At 33.5% G+C, this 15,122-nt stretch overlaps 1 protein-coding gene across 2 annotated transcripts; it reads right to left on the bottom strand.

The window, feature by feature from the left end:
• Window positions 1-963: 963 nt before the first annotated feature.
• LOC120282324 (polyadenylate-binding protein-interacting protein 3) lies at window positions 964-8,413 on the bottom strand. Of its 2 annotated transcripts, none has more exons than XM_039289120.1 (15): window positions 8,266-8,413; window positions 6,574-6,717; window positions 6,348-6,509; window positions 6,028-6,158; window positions 5,589-5,779; window positions 4,902-5,079; window positions 4,588-4,815; window positions 4,009-4,136; window positions 3,806-3,875; window positions 3,678-3,714; window positions 2,648-2,937; window positions 2,389-2,526; window positions 1,663-1,758; window positions 1,467-1,529; window positions 964-1,366 (listed from the first exon to the last, which is right to left on the bottom strand). In XM_039289120.1, the coding sequence occupies exons 2-15, from the start codon at window positions 6,707-6,709 to the stop codon at window positions 1,334-1,336; spliced, it is 1,881 nt and encodes a 626-aa protein (XP_039145054.1). In that variant the 5' UTR covers window positions 6,710-6,717; window positions 8,266-8,413; the 3' UTR covers window positions 964-1,333. The 2 variants fall into 2 exon arrangements, with proteins under 2 accessions (XP_039145054.1, XP_039145055.1); XM_039289121.1 differs by having other exon boundaries at window positions 6,619-6,717.
• Between the last annotated feature and the right edge of the window lie 6,709 nt (window positions 8,414-15,122).

Here is a 15,122-nt window from a genome sequence, read left to right as displayed (position 1 = left end):
ACTTAATTTCTCATTGATTGGTAATTCTTGTTGAAAGTTTGGCTCTCATTTATACTGTGATGTTGAAGTTTTGCAAGTGAATTTTGATTTTCGAGGATCTACTACTTGCTTTTTATGCGAGAGATGTGTCAATATGCTAATCCATTAGGCAGACAAGAACCATCTACAACACTGATTGATATATATATTTCTTCTTTGTTAGATATGAGATTTGACTGGTGGAATTGGATTCTGGGCTGGATATTGCAGTGGTCTTTAGCCTTATTACTTATTTGTGGGGGGAGGGAGGGAGGGAGGGAGGGAGGGAATGCTTTTTATGATTCCGTTTTGGACTCCCATCTTTTGGTTATGTTTGGACGGTTTGGATTTTTATTATAAACGGACTTCTTGATGTGATTGCTATCAGTTCTTAAAATTATTGTCTCTTAATTTGCTATTTTCTCTTTTTTTAAAAAAAAAAAAAATTTTGGTATTTTTGGAGAATTTTCTTGAGTAAAGAAAGAGATAGGATAAAAATGGTACAATGAATTTTTTAAGAATTTTCTAAGTCATTATATTATTTATTATTGTGGTATAAAACCTTAATGATCTTTTCAAAGCATGATGCAGAACATAACTTCTTTCTAACGGTATAATAATACAGAATTAGTCATTTTATTTTTCTCTTTTTTTGTTTCTTTATTTAAAAATGTTTTTGGTTAATTTTTCTTATTTTTAAAAAATGACTCACTTAGTTCTTTCAACTCTTGAAAATGAATTAAAGAGATAAAAAAAGAAGAGAAAAAAATAAAAAAATTAATTCGGATATTATATCTTTTTCTAGCATATATCACCATTGTTCTTGTTAAGAGCTTTATTTAAAAAATAAAAATTTCTAAGTTCAGTCCGGACTACTCAGACCAAGAAAACAAAACCCTGTTCTGTACTCATCATTGAGCAGCACAAGGTCATCAGAAGAAGAAAGACCCTGTAAATCTTGAGCCAAAGAGGCTCTCCATTCAACCCTGTGAAAGAGAACATTATAACCACAAACTTTCAACATATAACGATACCGCACACGTCTCTAATTTCAAGCTGAATTCTAATGTCAGGGCATAAAAACATTTGAGTTGAATTTAATGAATTTACAATTGCCCTGGATAAATCAGATTGATTAAGGTTGGCAGGCAGTTTCCTTCCGATCTTATTAAATCCACCGTCACATAATTCAGCGCACCTTCATCCCATGCTTTAACAGTCATGTCCCAGTGTATAGCACTCATGAGCACAGGAAGAATGGTGTCCCTGTAAGCAACTCATCAAATAGAGTTTTTGTCACATTCTGTATGTTTGACTAGAAGTTTCTTCCTTTATACGGTGTCGTATCCTGAAAAATCAAAAATATTAAAAAACAATGGGTTGATTTCACTACAGGCTGAAGAAACAATGCCAATTGTCCAAACTAGCATGTTTAAAATTTTACTTACAGGTGGATAACCTGGCATGTAAACAACCGGTCGAGGCTGCCCCAGCATCATCTGCTGTGCAAACTGCAAAAAATGGAGTTAATTTATCTATCTAAGCAATTGGAGCACATCACTTGCCCAGATCATGAACCTTAACATTGGCAATACATAAACATGATCTACAACTGGTTCCAGAAAGAAAATCAGGTAAACATACCAGAGGTCCATTAGGATGAATATATGCCTGGGGTGGTTGCCCTTGTGCAGCCTGTGGATTGTAAATAACTGTCGGAGGCCCACCAAATGATCCAATCTGCAATTGTTTGCCATATCAAAGCATGTTCTTTACATGTGAGCAAAAGAAAAGTCACATGAGTGGGAGTTTCAAATGAGGAATAAGATAGGCACAAGTTCGAGTAAAATGTGACTTATAATCCTAAAGTCAAAACTGAGGAAAGGTATAGAACCCGAGCAAATGGATGGTCAGCTGAGGGAAGAGATAGGATGCCTTTCCACTTCCCTTTTAGTTACACTACAGCGTTTGCTGACACGTTTCCCATATTGATCATAATATTCACTCGTTTTGTATCTTAATCATTTGTTAGAACTAGGATAAAGGCAAATTAGATCTTGACTCCCTCATCAGAGCTAACCATAGAAAATGGAGGTGAAAACAAGAAACATGCTAGAAGAAGTTCAACCGGTAGCAAGGACCAACATGATTCTGAGATTATTTCTACACATTGATAGATTTGCTCCGGGACTGGATGGAGAAACGGGTTGGTTCTTAGTGAAGACAATTTATATCATTTTCCAAAAAAAAAAATCAAACAGCACTTCACAAAGCAGTGGGCAACCAACATTTAGTTAATAAATGTCTAGATAAGCTAAAAAAGATGGGGAAATGCCAAAACAAGAACTATTAATGAATTAGAGACCTCACCCCTATGCCCATAGGCAAACTGTGCATGGGAACAGCAGGCATGTTGCTAGCATAATAGCAAGAGGTCTCTGAAGCTGATGCCTGTGGCCTCAAGGACGATGGAGTGAAACTCTTAGCGTTTGGATTTAGCTTGAACTCCTGGATCATATAAATACAAGAAGATTTCAGGATTAAACAACAAAAATAGTCTTTCAAACAAATAGTCATATTGGAAGTGAATAAAACAGAGGGACTCGGCCATATCAAATAAAAAATGCACCTTAGCATGAGGATTTAGGGTTGATTTTTCTGAAGATAATGATCCCATGGAAGAGCTTGGTGACAAGCCTGGACATGTAGAAACTGATCCGGCACCAAGACGCTCAGAAGCGGATGATGCAGAACTACAAGGCCGTAGAGAAAGATCCGAAGGTTCAGTAGATGTGGACATTTTTCCTGTTACTGCAAGCTCTGAAGGTTCACTAGGCCTGTGCTTAGTCTCTTGGACAGGAGGGGCAAATGCAGCCGCACTAGGAGACAAACCCTTCACATTGCTTGGTGGTTGTCCCTCTGCACAGGTAAAAGTGTTTACAACATACTAAGAACGACTTTTATGAACCAAATAATGATCTCGTATAGTTAATTACAGGATTAATGGATTTAAAAAAAAAAAGGCTGTAGCAACAACCCCCCAATTGGAAACCTGACAGAATAACGGGCAACTACGAAGACAAGAATGTGATTACCTTAAGACATATTACAGTTTAAAAAGAACAGAAGGCTATCATAAGTTGTCTGGCAAAACTCTCAAAATTTGCAACACCATGTTCAAAGAATGTACTCCTACAGTGTCTCATTATATATTTGAACATCTTTCAATTACAAAATCAGAGAAATCCTGGTACTATATAATTACAAAGCCAGTATGGGACATCGAATCTTACATTGTTATGTATGCTTAAAGTACATCATATACACAACTTTTTTACAATTCCCTGCATTTTAAATGTTGGTTTCATTACACTCATCCTTCTAATATCAGTATATTACCCCTGGACATAAGCTGGCCAAAATCAACAAGCTATGAACTACAACTGAACTTCCAAGACTTAATTGTTAAATGATCAAGCATTTTAATTATTTGATTGCCTTGTAATTGTTCTACTTTTGAAGTCTCTTAGACTTTAAGAAACAGTTCAATTGAAAAAAAGATATGTTTCATACATATTACTTCATCAGAAGAAAATCTATCACAGAATATACAGCCAAGAAAAAAGAATAATAACATGAAGAAATTGATAGTCACTGACCGTCAGATTTCAGCGTATGTGAACCCTCCTCAGATGGCTATCAACACAATAAAATAAATATCAGAGACATGATAACTAAGGAAGGAAAGATTCTCCGGACAAAGAAGTCCGTTGAGCAATTAACTTACAGCTCCCCTTATAAAGTTGTCCAAAGAAGTCTTCTTTTCATCCTGATCTTTGATCTGTACCTCATCCAGCCTAACATTTGATTTGGATGTCAAATCCAAGAATTAATTATAACTTTGTTAAAGCAAGTTTCCATTCATTATAAATGTCTTCCATAAAAGTATATTTTCATTCCCCAACCAAAAGAAGCAGGTATAGAAAATACCTGTCGTCATCACCTATGCAGGGGGAACGCTTTGCAATACCATCATGAGATGGCTGAGTAAGATGATCGGAAGAATCAGAAAGATTCATATCCAGATCAGCAGAGCCTTGAGAGCATGGTACTTCATCCTGCACAAATCAAGAATGCCGAGAGCTTGAAATGATTTAAGATAAGCATGTACAACTGTCACAGATCAATATGAATGTAGGTATTTTACCTAAGCTAATGGTATAGTTTAAGTATTGCAACTACCAATAAAAATAAGCCACATGTCATGCTAAAGTTCATTGAAAAACTGTTCCAAAGAAAAAGAAGAGCATAATCATGTAGTTCAAAAAGAAAAAAGAAAAAGAAAACAAAAGAAAGAAAGAAAAATCCTGCTCTAGTCTTCCTGATAGGTAAACTATGAACAAGCTTATATTTGATGGCCTGCCAAAGGGCTTGATATCCCGAAAGTTACAGATTCAAATGTACTGATAGTCAGAATACACTTTTTAAATATGAAGTTTACATGCCATAATTGGTAACAGAGTTCAACTACAGAGAGAGAGAGAGAGAGAGAGAGAGTAAATGCCATACCAGTGAAGATGAACTGGATGAAGTTCGACCTTGGTTATTTGGTTTTTTTCTTGAAATATCAGAATTAGATTGAACTGTAGTGGAATTGAAGGTGGCTCTGTATTGTTCAGAATTGTAGGTGTCCAGCACCAAATTCTCATTTTCCTTGCTGTCACCATCCCTTTGTACAGCTGAAAATCTCATTTCCTCATCAACATCAAAATCACTGTGGAAATGGATGCCTCTTTCCTGATGAATGGATTTGATTTTACCCAGCATATCTTTAAAAAAAAATCATTCGCACAAAATAATCACTGGTGCCATGGAGGTGTTACCTCAGCTAAGTGAAGATCTTTGGTGTCCTCTTCCAGTATTTCTCTTGCTAATCTTGTTGCTTCCCTTTCACGTTCTCTCATTTGAGGACCTCTTTCAAGTTTTGTTGTGTACAACTCCTCATTAAAGGTGCTCTTCACTCCAAACAAAGCCTCATTTGTTTGAAACTGATCCCAATTCCTAAGTAAAAGGTTTATGCCATGTATTAGAAATTTTGTAAAATAATATTGGACCAAGCATTAGTAAACTTCAAAAGAAAGGTGTAACATCAAATGTCAGACAGTTCAAGGAATCCTTGCTTGAAATTGCATTGTTTAAAAGCTAGCTCAGTAACATGTAAATCTCAAAAAGTAATAGTAATAGTCCAATTAAATGCAATATCCCCATTAAAAGATAGCGAATAAAATTATAAGAAATGCATTTACGAAAATGAGGTCTTCACAGAAAAATAGCAATAAACAGAAGAAAAATAAGAAACTGAATAAAATTGAGAATTGCTGATAAAGAAGTTAAGATTGGGAAAAAGAATGGCTACAACAAGAAAAGAGTTAGTAAACAAGCATTCTAGTAAAGAAGACATGGAAAAGGAACTGACTGAATTGGGATTTTAGAAGTTGATAATGGAAAGTGAGTTTCATTACTTAGCAAGGACAAGGATATTACTCCTCTGAGTCAATAAGGAAACCAACCTATTCCAAGATCCATCGAATATGTTCTCCAATTCAGGACATTCTGGGACATCTTTATCAGGAGTCCAGGGCTTTAGCTCTCTCTCTAATTCCACATGCTGAGATTGGGAAATGGAAGAGTCTATCAAGAGATCTTGACGCCTATCACGAGCATGCCCATTTGTGAGCTCATCATTATTTAGAGGTACATCCTGAGAATTATTAAAAACTTGTAAAGATAAGTAGCATTCACTAAGTAATCACCTACTCATCAACCAAGCATAAAAAAGCAAAGTATAAATATTCATGGCATGGATTAAAAAATATAAATGTGATGAACAACTTGTTTCAAACAAGCAACTTCACAAAAATAAAATAAAATTTAATATATGAACAACTAGATCCAAAAGAAAAGAGAGAGACAATTAATACGACCACCATAAAAATAAAGGGCCTAAACCTTTGCTAGAACTTGTACAAGTTCTCTTGCAGGTATAATCATAGTCTCTGGCTTTTTAACAAAAATGGGAGCGGGCTTCTGCCCTTTCATTGAACCATCCTTGGTGACTCTAGCCATTTTCAAAACAATTCCTGCAAATACAAGTAGTCAAGCATAAGGAAAAGGAGAAAGGTGAGACTATATATACATTAAATATAGCAGATTCAGATGCATTTTCACTGAAAAAAGAGGAAGTTAGGCAATAAGTTACATCATAAGGCTTGGCTAATACAAAAATAAAAAAAATAAAAAAAAAAAAAACCATCCCAGATAACACGTACCAAAATCTTTTGCAGCATTAGATGCATGAAAAATTCCAGATATCACAGAACCATTTCTGACATGGACTTCAACAGGCTGACCAATGAGACATGCCATAACATATATTAATCGATCACATGATGAGCTGATAGCCCCTCCTCCTTCGCCTCCATTAGCAAGACCTGAATCATAGCAGTGCCATGAATAACAGAACATAGAACAACAATAAACAATTTACTTATTTACCCGAATGAGAATTGCTCAAAATTGGCTTCCCAGAATGTATCTTACTCTCTATTCTGGGCCCCATTTCTCGATCAACTCTCCGACGTCCATATCCATTGCTAGAAGATCTGGACTGTGAACCTTGTTGGGGGTTCATTTTTAATTCTAGATACCAACAAATATAACCCATTGAAATTCATTTCCAAGTTAGTAAATGATATTATCAGATTCAATCAAGCTTGAGGAATTACACAATAAGAACCAACATAGTCCACCACCTCACAAAGTAGACAACAGCGGCTGGAGCTTTAGTCATGGACAAAGCATTTAAAATCAAGTACAAATCCAAAAATAATAACAGAAATCATAGGGGCATCTCAATATTGTTGAAATCATGCCAAGACCATAAACACCAATGAATCCAATGTAAGAAAAACAATAAACAGGTAATTCCTATAGTTGATTCTTCTGAACACACTTCACAGCTACAAAACCATAAAGCCACAAAGCAAGACATTATCAAGGGAGAACATGCTCAAAGTCTCAAAGTCCCAAAGGATTAAATAAGCATAGCATAGCCCCAGTTACATTTTACTTGGAAATTTGTTCAAGTAAGGATTTCATGTGAATCATGCATATGTTTATAGTAACTGAAGATAGAAATAGCCTAATAGGATACCAAACTTAATCCTCCGCCCAAAAAAATAAAGGAAAAAAAAATGAAAAAAGAAAAGCCCAGCGTAGCCTATATAATTATCTCCACAAAACAAATAAGCTACTATAAATTTATATATGCTTATAATGACTAGAAATCGAAATAGGATTTCAACACTTGAATCATTATAAATACACCTACTATCTCCACAGAACAAATAAGCAAAATGACTTCAATAATTCCATCAGGTATATTTTCTATCTAATAGTCTCTTCTTTCTATGTGATTTTTCCACAAAACTACAGAAAAGCTTCTGTTTTTTCCCATCATGAGTCTATTATCAATACCACTGAACACTAAGATCTGGTGAAACTGGAGAATGTCATTCCCTGCATCCTTGGTAGGGTTTATCTTATTATCTCAGTCATATGTTACTTTACATGGATTGGATGAATTGATTTATAGTTCCTTCTGAAATTTCCTTCGCCCTGAGCTCATGAAAGAAATGATTCTCCAACAATGCATAATATAGTCCAGCAACTCACAAAGATACCCACTCATTGTGCTGCCTGTCCTATTGATCAATGATTCCTATTTCTTCAACAACAAGTATGATACTTACTTAACAGAGGCACAGGCATACCAAAAATGAACCACGCGAAAGCACCTCAACCAAAATATCATGATCAACTGATTCAACCAACACCACCTCCTTAACAACACGACTAAATTTCACTCCCTAATCTTCCTAACAAACCTCAAAAATATGAGAAAGAAAGAAATTACACTACAACTAATTACCAGTACACACCAACTCCGCATCAATCAAAACCCACAACATTAAAATGCAAGACAGGAATCAATGCATGAAGATAACAAACAGTAGAAATCAACCACGCTCTCTGCTACAATCAAATCATCTCGATGGCATAATCTAGATAATAAAGAAACCCTAAATCAACGGAGAATCGAAAGCATCCCATAATTTAGGAAAAAAAGAAGGGCAAAATAACAGCACAAATGAAACTAGAACAACAAGAGTTTCGATTAACGAATACCTGCAAACCCTAACAGCGGGAGCGATCGAGAGAAGAGGGAGCGGATCGGGATCGAGACCGAAAAGCAAGAGATGGTGGGGTTCTAGGGTTTCGAAACGAGCGAGAATGGGAAATTAGGGATTTGGGGAGGAATAGGAGACAAATTAGAGAGGGATTTCAATTTAGGGGGTTTTAGATAATTTAGGCAGAAGTCGAGGGTGTTTCTGTAAAACGATGTCTAAAAAAGCACTCAGATCCAACGGCTAATATAGCTCCACGCCTCCTAGCCAACATTAACTTGATTCAAAAATCAAAAAACACAGTACCTAGTGGGAACTTCCGCGGGAGCGTAGGTCGGTAGGTAGTCACGTGACATACGGTTATTAGTTGAGAAATATAAGAATAATACTCCGAATCCTATAAGGCTGAGTTATCGGGTTTTGTGAGGTTGAATCCGATAACATAATGGGCCTTGATGGGCTGTCAACGGGTAAATGAAATCAGGGCCGTGAGAGCCCAAAAGATCAAAACTAGAGATTTTTAAAGGCTACATGATATTTTTTCATAATTTTACAAGATGTGAATATGATGACTTTTTCATAATTTTTCTAGTTCTATTAAATTTAATTTTGAAATGTATCACTTAATTTTTTATAGTATTAATACTTTTATTAATTTTAGTATGCAAAAACAAATTTTTAGTTGTTTTATAGATATGCATAATAATTTGAGAGCTGAAAAGATTAAAACTAGATATTTCTAAAGGTTATAGTACACGACTTTTTCATGATTTTTACAAGAAGAAAAATATGATTTGTAATTTTTAGTACAACTAGGTTTAATTTTAAGATGTATAACTTGCCTTTTTTTTTTAGTTAATTTATGGATTTATATAATAAATTGAGATCCCAAAAAATCAAAACTACACATTTTTAAAGGCTATAGTACATGACTTTTTCATAATTTTATTTATTTATATTTTTGAAGACATGATTTTATATATATATAATTCTTTAGTACAGTTTATAATATTTATGTTTTTATTAATTCTAATGTGTGAAAACAGAGTTTTTGTTGTTTTGTGAATTTACATAATCATTTTAGAGCGAAAAAAGATTAAAATTATATAGATTTCTAAAGGGTATAGTATAGCTTTTTTTCATAATCTTACAAGAAGAGAAAACATGATTTTTTTTCATAATTTTTAGCACAGTTAAATTTAATTTTAAGATGTTTAACCTACTTTTAGTTTTGTGGACATACAAAAATAAATTGAGAGCCCAAAAGATCATAACTAGGATTTTATTAAAGACTATAGTACATGAGTTTTTCATAATTTTACAAAAAGAGAAGACATGATTTTTTTTATAACTCTTTCATAAGTTAAATTTAATTTTAGATGTATAACTTGCTTTTTTATAATATTAATATTTTTTATTAATTTGAGTGTGCAAATTAAAAACAATATTTGAGTTGTTTTGTGGATACACACAATAATTTGAGGCTATAGCATATGACTTTTTCATAATTTTTTAGTTCTATTAAATTTAATTTTGAAATGTATCACTTAATTTTTTATAATATTAATACTTTTATTAATTTTAGTATGCAAAAACAAATTTTTAGTTGTTTTGTAGATATGCATAATAATTTGAGAGCTGAAAATATTAAAACTAGATATTTTTAAGTGAAAATTGCCAAAATAACTCTAAGTTTCTAATATTTCCAAAAACACCCTCATTAATTTGGGAATCACTAAAACCCTCCTTTCTAAATACTAATGAATTTGAAACCCTCAAACATTTAATGGAGTTAGTTTTAAATTTTTGGACGAAATTATCCCTTGCATGGAAGTTGTGACAAGTGAGACGTGATTTGACCATAACGCCTTTTGCTCGCAATAATTTTTCTCTTTAAGAGAATCCGCTCTTGGTTAATCCCCCAAGAACACCATTATGCGGTTTCTGTTTTTTCTTTTCATCTCTTCATCTCTTCAACTTTTTCCCTTTTTCAAAGTTGTCACATTACCGGACATCTTCTCGTAGGATTGACCACCGCCTCGAGAAGAACTCCCACTCAACTCTTTGACATTTCATTAGTTTGCGCCCACAGTATCTGACACGAGGTGGATGCCATCGAAGATGTCGTGCAGCTTTCCTTTTGTTTCGATATTCCGTAGCTTTCTTTTTAGTTTGATTTCTAAAGTATTCTATTAGAAAGAGAATTTTTCTGCTTTCATGGTGTGATTATCGACGATCTTGTAGTTTGTAGGAAGATTTTTCGCAAGAGTTTTTGATTGTTTTTCATTTTCGCTTTGTGTACATAATCGAAAAGCAATAATATTGTGTGAAAGGAGATTTTTGATTGTTTTACAATTTCATTGTGATGTCCGACTCGATCCACATTTGTCCAGGGACGGCCGTGCTTTAATTTTTGAATGTAAATATTGTTATTTCTCGTTTAACTATCGATTGTTCTATTTAAGTTTTCAAAGTTTATGTTTAAAATATCAATGTTTCGCTTTAACTACTGACGCTTCTATTTAAATTTTCATCTTTTCTTTTTTAAATTATGCGTTTGTTTATGAAAACGATTTTTCATAAATAACGAGCGAAAACGCATAATAATATGCGATAGTTTGTGGCAGAAACATATGTGAACTAATATAAGTTATCATTTATGACTTAGTTGGCGATAGTTCTTTTTGCAAGATTCACGATTGTGCCCGCACTCGCAGTAGTGAAACGAGTTTTTAAACGACATGCCTTCAAAAACGCTGTCCGGCGATGCAACGACAAAACTTCAAAATGATCTAACGAGTAAGGAAGGCCTACTAAATCGTCAGTGGCCTTGAGGGCTGGGACGGATACGCTCGTAGAATCCGAATACCTACTAAAATCATTTCTGTTTAAACTGAAACTGGATATATTTAAACAGAGACATAACATTTTAAACAGAGACTTGATAAATTTAAACGGAAACATTTAAGCTTAAACAAAAAACTGTATAATTTTAAACGGAAACAAGGACATGACAATAATAGTTGAGAAAAAACATAAGTTTTAAGCAAAAACTGGGATAATTAATCAATAATTAACTTATACAACTATGTTTATGTTTAAATATCATTGTTTCATTTTAAATTTGGGTTTGTTTATGAAAACGATTTTCATAAATAACGAGCAAAATGTACAATAATATGCGATAGTTTGTGGAAAACATATGTAACGAATATAAGTTATCATTTATGATTAGTTGGCGATAGTTTATTTGCAAGATCTACGATTGTGTCCGCACTCGTGGTAGTGAAATGAGTTTTTTAAATGATTAGCGCCTTCAAAACGTTGTCCGACATGCAATGACAAAACTTCAAAATGATCTAACGAGTAAGGAAGGCCTACTAAATCGTCGAGGGTGGCCTCGAGGTGGGGACTGGATCACGCTCGTGAGAATCCGAATACCTACTAAAAATCATTTCGTTTAAATCGAAGCGGATATATTTAAACGAGACATAACATTTTAAAAGCGAGACTTGATAAATTTAAAGCGGAAACATTTAAGCTTAAACAAAAAGCGTATAATTTTTAAACGGAAACAAAGACATGACAATAATAGTTGAGAAAAAAACATAAGTTTTAAGCAAAAAGCGGGATAATTAATCAATAATTAACTTATACAACTATGTTTATGTTTAAATATCATTGTTTCGATTTTTAAATTTGGGTTTGTTTATGAAAACGATTTTCATAAATAACGAGCAAAATGTACAATAATATCACGATAGTTTGTGGAAAAACATATGTAACGAATATAAGTTATCATTTATGCTTAGTTGGCGATAGTTTTTCGCAAAGATCTACGATTGTGTCCGCACTCGTGGTAGTGAAATGAGTTTTTTTAAATGATTAAGCGCCTTCAAAAGCGTTGTCCGACATGCGATGACAAAACTTCGAAAATGATCTAACGAGTAAGGAAGACCTACTAAATCGTCGAGGTGCCCTTTGGGTGGGACCGGATACGCTCGTAGAATCCGAATACCTACTAAAATCATTTCGTTTAAAGCTGAAAGCTGGATATATTTAAAGCGAGACATAACATTTTTAAAGCAGAGACTTGATAAATTTAAAGCGGAAACATTTAAGCTTAAACAAAAAGCTGTATAATTTTTAAACGAAACAAGGGACATGACAATAATAGTTGAGAAAAAACATAAGTTTTAAGCAAAAACTGGGATAATTAATCAATAATTAACTTATACAACTATGTTTATGTTTAAATATCATTGTTTCATTTTTAAATTTGGGTTTGTTTATGAAAACGATTTTTCATAAATAACGAGCAAAATGTACTAATAATAGCGATAGTTTGTGGAAAAACATATGTAACGAATATAAGTTATCATTTATGATTAGTTGGCGATAGTTTATTTGCAAGATCTACGATTGTGTCCGCACTCGTGGTAGTGAAATGAGTTTTTTAAATGATTAGCGCCTTCAAAACGTTGTCCGACATGCAATGACAAAACTTCGAAAATGATCTAACGAGTAAGGAAGGCCCTACTAAATCGTCGAGGGTGGCCTTGAGGTGGGACGGATACGCTCGTGAGAATCCGAATCACCTACTAAAATCATTTCTGTTTAAAGCTGAAAGCGGATATATTTAAAGCAGAGACATAACATTTTAAACAGAGACTTGATAAATTTAAAGCGGAAACATTTAAGCTTAAACAGCGTATAATTTTTAAACGGAAACAAAGACACTGACAATAATAGTTGAGAAAAAAACATAAGTTTTAAGCAAAAGCGGGATAATTAATCAATAATTAACTTATACAACTATGTTTATGTTTAAAATATCATTGTTTCATTTTAAATTTGGGTTTGTTTATGAAAAAGCGATTTTCATAAATAACTGAGCAAAATGTACTAATAATATCACGATAGTTTGTGGAAAAACATATGTAACGAATATAAGTTATCATTTATGCTTAGTTAGCGATAGTTTTTTGCAAGATCTACGATTGTGTCCGCATTTCGTGGTAGTGAAATGAGTTTTTTTAAATGATTAGCGCCTTCAAAAGCGTTGTCCGACATGCAATGACAAAACTTCAAAAATGATCTAACGAGTAAGGAAGACCTACTAAATCGTCGAGGGTGCCCTTTTAGGGTGGAGACGGATACGCTCGTAGAATCCGAATACCTACTAAAATCATTTACATTTTAAGCTGAGCTGGATATATTTTAAAGCAGAGCATAACATTTTTAAGCGAGACTTGATAAATTTAAAGCGGAAACATTTAAGCTTAAACAAAAAGCGTATAATTTTAAAGCGGAAACAAAGACATGATAATAATAGTTGAGAAAAAAACATAAGTTTTTAAGCAAAAAGCGGGATAATTAATCAATAATTAACTTATACAACTATGTTTATGTTTAAATATCATTGTTTCATTTTTAAATTTGGGTTTGTTTATGAAAAGCGATTTTCATAAATAACGAGCAAAATGTCTAATAATATCGCGATAGTTTGTGGCAAACATATGTAACGAATATAAGTTATCATTTATGCTTAGTTGGCGATAGTTTCTTTGCAGATCTACGATTGTGCCCGCACTCGTGGTAGTGAAATGAGTTTTTTTAAATGATTAGCGCCTTCAAAACGTTGTCCGGCATGCAATGACAAAAACTTCAAAATGATCTAACGAGTAAGGAAGGCCTACTAAATCGTCGGGAGTGGCCTTTGGGTGGGACGGATACGCTCGTAGAATCCGAATACCCTACTAAAAATCATTTCTGTTTAAAGCTGAAAGCTGGATATATTTAAGCAGAGACATAACATTTTTAAAGCGAGACTTGATAAATTTAAAGCGGAAACATTTAAGCTTAAACAAAAAAAGCGTATAATTTTAAAGCGAAACAAAGACATGATAATAATAGTTGAGAAAAAAACATAAGTTTTAAGCAAAAAGCGGGATAATTAATCAATAATTAACTTATACAACTATGTTTATGTTTAAATATCATTGTTTCATTTTAAATTTGGGTTTGTTTATGAAAACGATTTTTTCATAAATAACGAGCAAAATGTACTAATAATATCACGATAGTTTGTGGCAAAACATATGTAACGAATATAAGTTATCATTTATGCTTAGTTGGCGATAGTTTTTTTGCAAGATCTACGATTGTGTCCGCACTCGTGGTAGTGAAATGAGTTTTTTTAAATGATTAGCGCCCTCAAAAAGCGTTGTCCGAGCATGCAATGACAAAAACTTCAAAATGATCTAACGAGTAAGGAAGGCCTACTAAATCGTCGAGAGTGGCCTTGAGGGTGGGGACGGATACGCTCGTAGAATCCAGAATACCTACTAAAAATCATTGCATTTTAAGCTGAAACCCGGATATATTTAAAGCGAAACTTGATAATTTTAAAGCGGAAACATTTATGTTTAAACAAAAAGCATGATCATTTTAAAGCGGAAAGCGAGGGGACGGGACAAGGATAAAAAGTCTTCCAAAAGTTTGTTTTCGGAAAAATAAAAAAAGAAATGTAAAAAAATGTTAGACATGATGTGATTGGACGTTTTTTTCCCACCATTTTTAAAGGGCAATGATGGAATTTCACAACATGGACCCAATCCAAGTGACCTACAAGGGGTAAAAAGGAAGTAAAATGATAAAGGAAGGGTTGTTCGTGGTATTCATAACTTGCAGGGGTTGTTTGGGAAATTTTAAACAGTGTAGGGGGTAAATAGTAATTTTCCCTATTTTTAAAGGTTATAGTACACGACTTTTTCATGATTTTACAAGAAGAGAAAATATGATTTTTTTTTTTTGTAATTTTAGTACAGTTAGATTTAATTTTAAGATGTATAACTT

The sequence above is a fragment of the Dioscorea cayenensis genome, chromosome 18 (assembly GCF_009730915.1).
Source record: "Dioscorea cayenensis subsp. rotundata cultivar TDr96_F1 chromosome 18, TDr96_F1_v2_PseudoChromosome.rev07_lg8_w22 25.fasta, whole genome shotgun sequence".
NCBI classification, from domain to species: Eukaryota; Viridiplantae; Streptophyta; class Magnoliopsida; order Dioscoreales; family Dioscoreaceae; genus Dioscorea; species Dioscorea cayenensis.
This window is presented reverse-complemented; position numbering and strand designations above follow the sequence as displayed.